Genomic DNA, 12,518 nt, shown 5'->3' with positions numbered 1-12,518 from the left:
AAGGTAATTTTGTACAGATTTCAATAGCATAACATAATTAGCCTGATATAAAGAGTTGGGATCCTTAGTGATATAGACACCTAGATATTTTAGTTTAGATGGTTGCCAGGTAAATGGTGATTGTCGTTGAATTACTCTAAGTTCTGAAATAGATAATGAAATATTCATTGCTTCGGATTTTGAGTAGTTAATCTTAAAGTTGGATAATTGTCCAAAAGTATCTAACAGTTCTATTATGTGCGGGAAAGAGCGAACAGGGTCTGATACAAAAAGCAAGAGATCGTCAGCAAACGCCGCACTATAGTGAGTTTCGGCACCAACTGTGTAGCCTCTGATATCTGGATGGTCTCTAATGGCTTGTAACAAGGTTTCCATAATTAATATAAAAAGGGTAGGGGATAAAGGGCAACCCTGCCTTGTGCCGTTTTTGATAGTGAACGGGTCCGACAGAGTGCCATTAATTCTAATCCTAGCGCTAGGGGTAGAATATAAAGAAAACACAGCTGTAATAAAATCCTGGGGTATGTCAAATCTAGCTAATACTTGGCGCAGGAAGAGCCAGTTAATTCTATCAAATGCCTTCTCGGCATCCGTGCCGAGAAGGACTAATGGCAGTTTGTCACGCTGAGCACACTGGACAATTTGTATTACCCTACAAGAGTTATGGTTACCCTCTCTGCCAGGTATGAACCCACACTGTTCGGGATTTATAAGTTTTGGAAGAAGAGACTGCAAACGGGAGGATAAAATTTTTGCCCAAAGTTTCACATCTACATTTAACAAAGAGATAGGGCGATAGTTTCCGCACTTCGTAGAGTCTCTACCTTCCTTGGGTAAAATCGTAATGGTTGCCATTAGTGCTTGAGGTGGTAACTTACCCCCCTGTCTAATCTCTTCACACCAAAGAGACAGATAGGGTAACAAAATACAGTCAAATTTTTTATAGTACCCTACTGGGAGTCCGTCTGGGCCTGGGGATTTACCTAGCGGTAAGGAAGCTAAGGTTTTTTGGACTTCTTGTTGGGAGATGGGTTGCGACAGCGCAGACTTCTGATCCTCAGATAGAGAAGGCAGATGCAGTTTCTTCAGGAAACTATCTATCTTATGAACCGTCTCCGGGTTTTCTGGGTCTAGTGCAGGGGATAGATTGTACAGGGATTGATAGAACTCCTGAAATTGTGAAGCTATATCTTCCGTGGAAGAGACAGTCTGACCTCGGTCTGTAGTTATTTTATTAATGAAAGCTGAATCCTTTAGTTTTTTAACAAGTTGTGACATAACTTTATTACCTCTATCTCCGTGGGCATAGTATCTAAATTTGGAGTACTGGTAATGTCTGGCATGCCGGACGTTGAGGTGGTCACGTAGCTGGTTCCGTAAGTCAACCAACTCAGGCTGTGTGGACAAGACTCGGGAGCGCTTTTGTAAGCATTCTAGCGTGTAAATTTTTGCTAATAGCTCATTTAGACGAGCCATTTTCACTCTCTTGACCCTCGCCCCCAGAGCGATCAGCTCCCCACGAATGTAAGCTTTATGTGTTTCCCATGTAATAGCATGGGAAGTATCAGATGCAGGATTTTCGTTAAAAAATCGCTGCAATTTGAGGGACAAGGCTTCTACATGGCGAGGATCATCTAGGAGCGTCTCATTAAGTCTCCAAGCCCATGCTTTGACTGGTAGGTCCTTCAAGGTCATGGATAAAGAAACGGGGGTATGGTCTGAAATGGTGAAAGAGCCTATGTCCACAGCAGTTAAAATAGATAAACATGACTTGGAGACAAATAAATAATCTAAGCGGTGTGAGGAAGAGTGAACTGATGAAACATAAGTATAATCTCTAGAGGATGGGTGGAAAATTCTCCAAGAGTCTACAACCTCGATGTCACCTAGAGCCCTATGTATTCTTGCTAAGGATTTCTGTGAATGCACTGAAGAGAGAGTGGAGGAGTCAAGTGTGGGAGACAGTGCAACATTGAAGTCGCCTCCAATAATGCTAATGCCCTCCGCAAAATCTTTAAATTTAGAAAGCGTCTGGACTATCCAGCAGGATTGTTTAACATTCGGGGCATAGAGGTTTCCAAGCGACACTAGCTGGTTGCCCACTTTGCCTTTTACAAACAAAAAACGCCCTTCTGGGTCTGCACAAACAACTATAGGTTCGAAAGGGATTGCGTGAGAGATGACAATAGAGACTCCCCTAGACGCCTTAGCATAGCAGCTATGGAACCAGTGCTTAAAATGCTTGATGGGTAATTTAGGCACAGAACTAGATTTGAAGTGGGTTTCCTGAATAAAACAGATATCTGTTTTATATTTTTTCAGTAAAGCTAATAGCTGAGACCGTTTCTGTGGAGTGTTCAGGCCACAAACATTCCACGAAGTAATTTTAACCGAAGCCATATTTGTAAAATATAATAGGAGGCAAATTATTCGTGAGAGAACCAGCTAGTGTCGAAGAGTGAGACCCAGGACTATAGGACCTAAAACACAAGGGTAAACAATCCGTAACTTTATACCACAAGAAAACTCGGCGAACAAACAAGCTCAGTATAGAGCTCAGGAGGGGGAAATGGGAAACGGAGAAACACATAGACCATGTCTTTTGCATGATCAACCTGATCGTCGGTACCGCCTGAAGGTACAAATTTAACATTCAGATGAAAGATGCATAAAAATCACTGAAGATAAGATATCTAACATAAAACTTAAGCATAGTAACATGTCAAGCCACGTCTAGATAGCAACCAAAATAGATAAATTGAGAACCACATAGAGTGGAAAATGACTAATCAAACCAAACATGTTATGTTGTGGAACGAAAGAAATTCACGGAGGGAGTTTCTTGGTCTTAGCTGGTTTTCCTCTGGATATCTTTGTCCAGCTATCCGGTGCAGGAAGTTTCGGAAAGTCCAGGTGCTGGTCTGTGACGGGATGAGATCTGTATAGGATCTATTTCAAGTACTGCCCATGCAGCTGGTAGATCATCTGGTACCCTTATTGTGCAGCGTTTGCCAGCATGTTGAAATTGTAATCCAAATGGGAAAAGCCAGCGGAATAAGATCTTTTTGTCCCGCAAATATGTGGTTAGAGGTTTGAGAAGGCGCCTTTTGTACAAGGTGGAGGGGGCCAAGTCCTGGAAGAGTGAGATGGATTCACCATCAAGGGTTAAGTCCTTATGTGATCTTGCCGCTCTAAGTATCGCAGCGGTATCAGTATAACAAAGCAAGGCACATATAACATCTCTGGGGGGGGTCAGCCGAAGAGGGGGCAGAACGCAGGGCCCTATGAATCCTTTCTATTGAAATGGAGGATGCCTGTTCTCCTAATAAAGTAGTAAAAACTTTCATAGCTGCAGCGGGTAGGTCTTGGTGTAGCACAGATTCAGGAATGCCTTTAAATCTAATGTTCTTACGCCTCCCCCTATTTTCTTGATCCTCAATGTGCTCCAGAGCAATATTAAGTGCATTTAACTGTTGCCTGCAGCAGGTTTCGGTTGCATTGCAAAAAGTTAAAATGGCGGCTTGTGTAGATTCCACTGTTTCAAGGCGCCCCCCCATATGTCCCATCTCCGCTTTGATTTCCCCTAGCTCCTTCATCACAGGGGTAAGGGCCTGAGACAAAGTTTGGGCCAAAATCTTTTTAAAATAGGTGCGAGATATAGGTGCTGTGTCAGAAGAGTCGGATAAATCCATACCTCCATAGGCGGTTTCTCCGTCAGAGCCATCGGGCCCATCTGAGTCTGCTTGAGCAAGGGCGGAAGTCGTCAGCGCCATATTGAGGAGGCGCGCGGGAGACGCCAGAGTCTTTTTTCGGATAAATCTCTCCAAATCCCCTAAGTGTTTCTTACTTTTTGGGGTCTCCGGACGCTCCCCAGCTTTGTCCCTCTGCGGCTTGACCATTGCGGCTTCAGTGAAGGCTGTGAGTACCTATATTCAGGCGGTGTGACGGGAGCTCCTCTCTCAAGCGGCCGTCTCGTTCAGCGGTCAGGCTCCGCCCCCGCTTCTCTAATTTTTCTAATTAACAGCACCTGTTACTTACCTGAGGCATCTAACAGGTGGTGGCAATAATTAAATCACACTTGCAGCCAGTTGAAATGGATTAAAGTTGACTCAACCTCTGTCCTGTGTCCTTGTGTGTACCACATTGAGCATGAAGAAAAGAAAGAAGACCAAAGAACTGTCTGAGGACTTCAGAAGCAAAATTGTGAGGAAGCATGAGCAATCTCAAGGCTACAAGTCCATCTTCAAAGACCTGAATGTTCCTGTTTCTACCGTGCACAGTGTCATCAAGAAGTTTAAAGCCCATGGCACTGCGGCTAACCTCCCTAGATGTAACGGAAAAGAAAAATTGACAAGAGATTTCAATGCAAGATTGTGCGGATGGTGGATAAAGAACCTCGACTAACATCCAAACAAGTTCAAGCTGCCCTGCAGTCCGAGGGTACAACAGTGTCAACCCATACTATCCATCGGCATCTGAATGAAAAGGGACTGTATGGTAGGATACCAAGGAAGAACCCACTTCTTACCCAGAGACATAAAAAAGCCAGGCTGGAGTTTGCCAAAACTTACCTGAGAAAGCCAAAAACATTTTGGAAGAATGTTCTCTGGTCAGATGAGACAAAAGTAGAGCTTTTTGGGAAAAGGCATCAACATAGAGTTTACAGGGAAAAAAAGAGGCCTTCAAAGAAAAGAACACGGTCCCTACAGTCAAACATGGCGGAGGTTCCCTGATGTTTTGGGGTTGCTTTGCTGCCTCTGGCACTGGACTGCTTTACCGTGTGCATGACATTATGAAATCTGAAGACTACCAACACATTTTGTAGCATAATGTAGGGCCCAGTGTGAGAAAGCTGGGTCTCCCTCAGAGGTCATGGGTCTTCCAGCAGGATAATGACCCAAAACACTTCAAAAAGCACTAGAAAATGGTTTGAGAGAAAACACTGGAGACTTCTAAAGTGGCCAGCAATGAGTCCAGACCTGAATCCCATAGAACACCTGTGGAGAGATCTCAAAATGGCGGTTTGGAGAAGGCACCCTTCAAATCTCAGGGACCTGGAGCAGTCTGCCAAAGAAGAATGGTCTAAAATTCCAGCAGAGCATTGTAAGAAACTCACTGATGGTTACCAGAAGTGGTTGTTCGCAGTTATTTTGTCTAAAGGTTGTGCTACCAAGTATTAGGCTGAGGGTGCCAATACTTTTGTCCGGCCCATTTTTGGAGTTTTGTGTAAAATGATCAATGATTTGACTTTTTTTTTCATTCTCTTTTGTGTTTTTTCATTGCAAGCAAAATAAATGAAGATATTAATACCAAAGAGTTTGTGATTGCAATCATTTTCTGGAAGAACACGAGTATTATCTGACAGAATTGCAGGGGTGCCAATACTTTTGGCCAACACTGTACCTTATTTCTCTACTTACCCATCCTTTAGCTGTACAGAAAAGTTTCTCTTTTCTAGCCTGAACTCTAGTTTATAGTATGAGTGTGATGTGGCATTATTCGTTTCATATGCTAGATATTTTTGGCTTACATCAGGAGAAAATCTAAACATTTTTATGAAGTGAAAAGTAAAATAAAATTAGAATATGCCTTCTGCCAAGTGTAATGATGCAAGTACAATTTACTAATCCCGAAGGGCCTCCTATGTGGCTTTCTTCCAAGTAATCTTACTCCGTCATTACAGCGGAATCCAGCAACAAATTAATGACATTGTTATCAATCTGTCTTACTTGTAACTGTAAGAATTTGTAATCAGAGTATGGGGGGCCCACTATAGTACGTCTGTGTCCTTGTAAACCGATTCTTAACGAAAACTTTCCGGCACATGCACTTGCTTAAGGTTATCAGCTCTCAGTATGCAGTATGGCTCTTTTGGGAACTTCCACACAAGAGAATGGTGCATGCTGTAAGTTGTAACTTTGTAACAGGTGACATGCTGAAGGTTGCTGAACCCTGAATTGATTTAAAGGGGTTGTGCAGCCAAAAATATAATGTTTAAATCAGCTGGGGGCAGTAACAAAAATAAAAAAAAATGCATACTCATCTGTCCCCATTTCTCCGGAGTCCTCCCGCGTGTCCCAGTTCTCCTACTGTGGCGGCGTCTCCTGACTCTCTTTCAGAGTTCCACTGACGGGTAGTGACATTGTAGGACCTTTGCTGATTGCCTCAGCAGTCACGTGACCGCTGCAGCCAATCAGCGGCTTCAGCAGAACTCTGGAAGATACCGCCAGAGCAGAAGAATGGGTACTCACGGGAGGACAATAGGAACAATAGGAACAGTTGAATATGCATTTTTTAAAAAAAAATTTCAATGCCCCCAGCTGATTTAAACACTTGAAACAGTTGTCCATTTTTGCTTGGACAACCTCTTTACGGACTTCTTATATAAAATACACACAAATCTGGTTGGGCAGTACTCAACTCATGGATTAATGATGGGTGGTCCTTCAGAGTAGGGTTAACCACCTCACTACTGGATAATATCCAAATAGTAATAAAGTTGAACCATACTCCAAATAGTTAGGGTATGTTCGGAATCCACAGCAAGATAGGGCATCTCGCTTCTTTTTTCCACTACTAGCTAGTGAAAAAAAAACCAAGTGGCTCCCATTGAAGTCAATGGGAGCCGTTTTTGCAGGTGGACTTTGAGGCGTCAAAATCCACCTGCAAAAAACTCTGTGTGAACTAGCCCTAAGACTTCTAAATAGTAAATGCAACGGTTCCAGTTCAACAAACCCTTCGTCAGGCTGTTACACTATACTGCAAAATCAGTATAAACACATGATAAAGGTGTGTGTACAGATATACCAGTGACAACAACATTAATCATCATAATGATCAAGAGTCATAAGAATCAAGAAATCCACAAATTATTGGAGAATAAAGAGACGACAGAGAAAGCACATGCGACTTACTATGAAATAAACCCTGTCAGAGGCAGCATAATATCTAAAAGAGACCTACCATCTAAAGCAAGACCAGGTTTAGCATCACTCCCATGGGCATCTCACCCAGGCACACAAGATAAGTTTCCAAGCTGACTGCCACCAGCATGTGAATCCTATACCATCCACTGGTATGCCTCTTGAGTTGAAGAGTGCTGTAATTGTTTACCTAATGTCTTCACTTTAATATTAAAGAGGACCTTTCACCATGTCCGGGCACAGGCAGTTCTATATACTGCCAGAAAGCTGACAGTGCGCTGAATTCAGCTCACTGTCGGCTTTCCCGATCTGTGCCCGGTGTGAAGAGCTTACGGCCCGGTACCGTAGCTCTTCTATGGTCAGAAGGGCGTTTCTGACCATTAGCCAGGAACGTCCTTCTGCCTCGTGGCGCCAATCGCGCTGTGCTGTGGAGCGGGGAGGAACGCCCCCTCCCTCTGCTCACACAGCTTGTCCGTAGACTAGCATTATCAGGAGAGGGAGGGGGCGTTCCTCCCGGCTCCACAGCACAGCGCGATTGGCGCCGCGAGGCAGAAGGACGTCTCTGGCTAATGGTCAGAAACGCCCTTCTGACTGTAAAGCGCTACGGCACCGGGACCGATAGCGCTTTACACCGGGCACGGATCGGGAAAGCCGACAGTGCGCTGAATTCAGCGCACTGTCAGCTTTCTGGCAGTATATAACACTGCCTGTGCCCAGATATGGTGAAAGGTCCTCTTTAAACTTTGCTGTATCTGTATGGTGTAGACTTTGAAATACACAACATATACATTGTTTGTGTGGATTTCCACTATCTCAATGAGAGGGGTGAAATTAGCGTCAAAATCCACAACAAAATCCTCATGTGAGAAACTCACAGCGGACAGTTTTACATATGGGTGCAGTGTGAAGAGCAAACTTGGAAAAGACGAACTGGGGCACATTTACATCATTTTAGTTTCTGACTAACCCGACTCCAGTATGTCTGAAATTTAATTACATAACCGTATTTCCTTTGGCAACATATCCTTCAGCAGGAATGTGCAGCAGCTGATAAACTAAATTAGACTTAATTGTAATTCTGTGTATTGTGACATGAGAATAACACTGAGGCCTCCGATGTATGCTGTAGGCATGCAAATCTGCTCAGATACCTAGACACTGGAGACATTGATCAGCCTGTTTCACATCTTGTTCTTATATAAGATCTACTATCCTTTTCTATTTCCATTGTAGATTACATTCCGCTTAGTGGGGTGCAACAATGTATTTCCCATGGGCCCTGTATAAAGCTTCATCTTCTATGAGCAAGTTGTTAGAAGGCTGTTGTATACTTTACTGGCTTTTCAGAATAAAATGTAGAAATATATGTTAGTGATTTATGGATTGATCAACCATATGATCTCAATAATTTTATTAAATTGGAGTCGGGAAGGAATTTTTTCCCCTGAAATGGGACAATTGACATGAGCCTCATTGGGTTTTTTGCCTTCCCCTGGATCAACACTGTAGGGGACTGTAGGGTTATAGGTTGGATTTAATGGACTGATGTCTTCATCCAACTTCATCTACTATGTAACTATGTTACTATAATCTAATTAAATATCAAATAATGAAAGGTAATCAGCCCTGCATCACTTCCCTTAATAGATGGTTGTGCCTTATCTCTATGAAATGAACAGTAAAGGCCTAGTCTTAGGATAGGCTATCACTTTTTGATCCGTCCGATCTTCAAGGCCCAACGCTACAGCAAAGAGGCTTTGGTGTTTGGTATTGTTCCTGGCGCTCCATTTACAAGGAGGTTTTAGAGGGGCTTTTGGTCCCCCATACTCCTGATCACTGGGGACCCCAGTGATTGAGTCCCAGTGATTGGACACTTATCTCCTATCCTGTGGATAGGGGATAAATGTCCACAACAACACTACCCCTTTAAATGGAATCTAACCATACTGGAATACAATGAACACTTGTGTGGCTGACATTTGTTCCTCCAAGATTAGAGTACCTCAATGGGAGCCAGACAACTATGGTGGTAGCTTATCTCCTTTGGATACAAAGGTATGCTAAAATTCATTGTCCCTTGACATCTACTGAACAATCATCAGCTTAAAGGGGTAAAGGGGTATTCCCATCTACTTAATTATTTTTAAATTTGTAGATGATTAAAAAAACAGTTTTGCAAATGTAAGTATTTAAAAATTCTGTGGAGTTTTAAAGATTTTCTCTAACTTTCTTAGGGCGAGTTCACACGTGGGCAAAGGGGAGGTTTTTGACAGCGGAAAATCATAGCTGGGTTCCTGACAAGTATCAGACCAAAGAAAGTTTCTGCATTAGTGGTCGTAACTACAGATGAGCGTGTAGTGTTCGATCGAGTAGGTGTTCGATCGAATACTACGGTATTCTAAATACTCGTACTCGATCGAACTCTACTAGCTGTTCGAAGTTTAAGGTTCGATGCAGAACCAGCGTTGATTGGCAGAATGCTATACATTCTGCCAATCAACGCTGGTTCTTCTCTTACCTTTCCAAAGTCTTCTCCGCACTGCGTCCCCGCGTCTTCTTCCGGGTGGAATTGACTCTGCCTAGGCATCCGGCCTAGGCAGAGCCGACTGCGCATGCGCGGTCATGCCCTCGCATGTGCAGTCGGCTCTGCTCAGGCGTCGGGCCGGGCAGAGCCGACCGCGCATGCGCAGTCGGCTCTGCCTAGGCCCCGATGCCTAGGCAGAGTGAATTCCAGCCGCAAGACGCTGCGGGGGCACTGCACCGGGAGAAGACTTCAAGGGGAATGCAGCCCGACCGTCACTCGTGCACTTAGTAAGTATAATTGTATCGAATTTTGCCTACCCCTGAAACGAGCATTTCCCCCCATAGACTATAATGGGGTTCGAAATCCGTTCGAACAGCCGAACAGTGTGCGGCTGTTCGAATCGGATTTCGAAACTCAGACATTTTTGTGTTCGCTCATCTCTAGTCGTAACCATTGGCAACCGGTCAAGATAAAAGACTGTCACCACTAAGAAAGTTAGAGAAAATCTTTAAAACTTTGCAGAATTTTTAATTACTTATATTTGCAAGCATTTATATATTATTATATAGTATAATTATTATAAATGAATGAAAGCAATATATATAATAGAACGTTATGTTTCTTAAAAAATAAAAATAAACTGATCATAAAATAAAAAAAACCTGGAACCCCTTTAAAATAACTAAGACTAGAAGCAATGTGACGTAAACTATAATGGTGATCTAAGATGTTATACAGTGCCATGCTTGCAATCCACAGGAAACTTGTGGTTTTCCTGATTTTTGAAGGTGAAATGTACTCAGGTGTGGAAAAGCAGAGACTTGGTCCAAGCTGCTTTGGTCACTGTAGACAGAGATTATTCACTTCATATTTTCTCTTCCTGGTAGGTTTTCCCTGGGTTTGCGGTTACATGATTCATATTGAATCATTTACGTTTACAGCATTAATACACTTGCATTCAGTTGTAAATGTGTTTTAGAGATTTCTCCACTGATGTCACCATATGCTGTTTTTATGTGTCATTTCAAGACATTTATAGTAACTCTCGTTTTATGTCTTTTTATTTTTTTTGCCTTGGTTATAATGTAGCTCGGCCTACCGCTCAGATGTCAGAGACTATGACCAGAGGGTACTTCTGCGCTTTCCCCAGAGAGTGAAAAATCAAGGTACAGCTGACTTTCTGCCAAGCAGACCCCGCTATTCCTGGGAATGGCACAGCTGCCATCAGTAAGTACAACATTTACCTAAGTAGCTAAAAATGTTGAACTTTAGCGACACTACCAGAAATAAACCCTGAATACCGTAGACTATTAGTCACCAGTATACAGACAGGAGCCTGGAAGAGAACCCGTGTAATATGCAGACAAAGTAGACTAAATTCAGGTTGTTCAAACTGTTATTCTTGTGATCATGTAACCCACAATAAGTATCTAAAAACTGCACCAAGAGCTATGTCTGGTATTGCTGTTCATCCGCTTTTACGTGACTGGGGTTCGGCTAAAAAAAAAATATTTCTCTCATACACCCCTTTAAGGCTACACTGACCTCAATTTTAAATGGATTGTCCAAATAAAATAAAAAAAAATATATAGAGAACTTACAGGGATATTCCAACAAGTACAGTTATCCACAGGATTAACTGTGTGAGTGGTGGGGGTCCACCGCTGATAACCTTACGAATAAGGAGAACATAGTTCCAGTGTGGCCCATATGATAGTAGCAGCACTTGTACTTAATCTTTCCTTTAAAACCATATATCAAGTCGCTCAGCTCCTCCTGCTCTATAACATGCTGTCTGCACATCAGATTGATTTTTTAATGTGATAGGTTTCCTTAAAGATACTGTAAATCTAACCCCTTGTTCACATCTGCGTTGGTAATCTGTTTGGGGACCCCCAAATGGAATACCAAACGCAATGGAAAGTGGTGTGCCAGTGAAAGCACATGGACTCCATAGACTATAATGGGGTCCGTGTGCTTGCCGTGAGTTCTCCGCATGCGAACAGGAAAGTACTTCACAATCTATTTTCCTGTCCGCATAACTTGTACGGAGATCTCGTGGCAAGTACACGGACCCCATTATAGTCTATGGGGTCCGTGTGCTTTCACTGCACACCGCTTGCAAATGTGTTCGGTAGTCCGTTCGGGGGTCCTCATGCGGACTCCCCGAACAGATTACCGAATGCAGATGTGAACCAAGGGTAAGTCATACATTCACATTCATGCATTGATATTTAGTAATGTACAGATGTAGCAGAGTTAACCTGAACTTCTGCAGTTGGATAAACTGCTGCAGTGTTATATTTTATCACAGAAGACAACAAAACAATGAAAAGTCATTGGAAAAACATTTTTCGATGGCTTTTCATTGGTTTTTGTTGTCTTATTTGATAAGTCTGCTACTATCTCTGTATAAGTATAATCTTACCGCTCAGTTAGTTCTTACTCCAAAATATTGTCAATTGTTTTGACCCAAACAACCAAATCTATGGCAGGAATTATAGATCACCTAATAAACTGGATGGTTATAAAATGACCTTTATGATATCCATGTAATTTGCACTAGTAAATCCATAAGCCAAGATATTGCATTTCAGAGAAACCCCCTTTCTACTATATAAATAAGCTAGAACCCACAATGGCGCATACGGCAGCTCAGAAAATCACTCTTCATGTAACAATACAAAACTTGCTTGGAATTTGTTCGCTGTTGTGAGAAGAATTTCCATCTAATTTTGTTATGCCTTTAGGGTTTGCTTTTGTCAAAGCTTTGTCATTCAACCTTAAAAAATGCTGTATTTCATAGAACCATCAGAACTGTTTTAGAACAGGAAATTATGAAAATGCTAAACTTCTGAACATCTGGATTTATTCAGCTAAGTGCAAATCTGGTGGCTGCACAATTCATTTTTCCTATTTTGAGATCACTTCTTTGCTATGTTGAAATATTTGATGATGCACATCTATACTTCCAGACAGTTAAATAAACCTTTTTTCCAGTAAATGTACAGCCAGTTACATTTGTTTTCCTCATTCACCAATACACTGTCTTCTAGAGCTACACTCTTCAT

The 12,518-nt window shown here is 42.3% G+C and overlaps 1 protein-coding gene across 3 annotated transcripts in view; it reads left to right on the top strand.

The window, feature by feature from the left end:
* LOX (lysyl oxidase) overlaps positions 1-12,518 on the top strand; it is a 48,037-nt gene that overhangs the window by 19,722 nt on the left and 15,797 nt on the right. For all 3 annotated transcript variants that reach the window (XM_075272424.1, XM_075272432.1, XM_075272441.1), the window contains exon 3: positions 10,537-10,674. In XM_075272424.1, coding sequence (XP_075128525.1) covers positions 10,537-10,674 — 138 coding nt within the window. The remainder of the gene's footprint in view (positions 1-10,536; positions 10,675-12,518) is intronic.

Source organism: Leptodactylus fuscus, chromosome 1, assembly GCF_031893055.1.
Source record: "Leptodactylus fuscus isolate aLepFus1 chromosome 1, aLepFus1.hap2, whole genome shotgun sequence".
Taxonomy (NCBI): domain Eukaryota; kingdom Metazoa; phylum Chordata; class Amphibia; order Anura; family Leptodactylidae; genus Leptodactylus; species Leptodactylus fuscus.
Note: the sequence above shows the minus strand (reverse complement) of the source record. Positions and strands in the feature narration are given on the sequence as shown.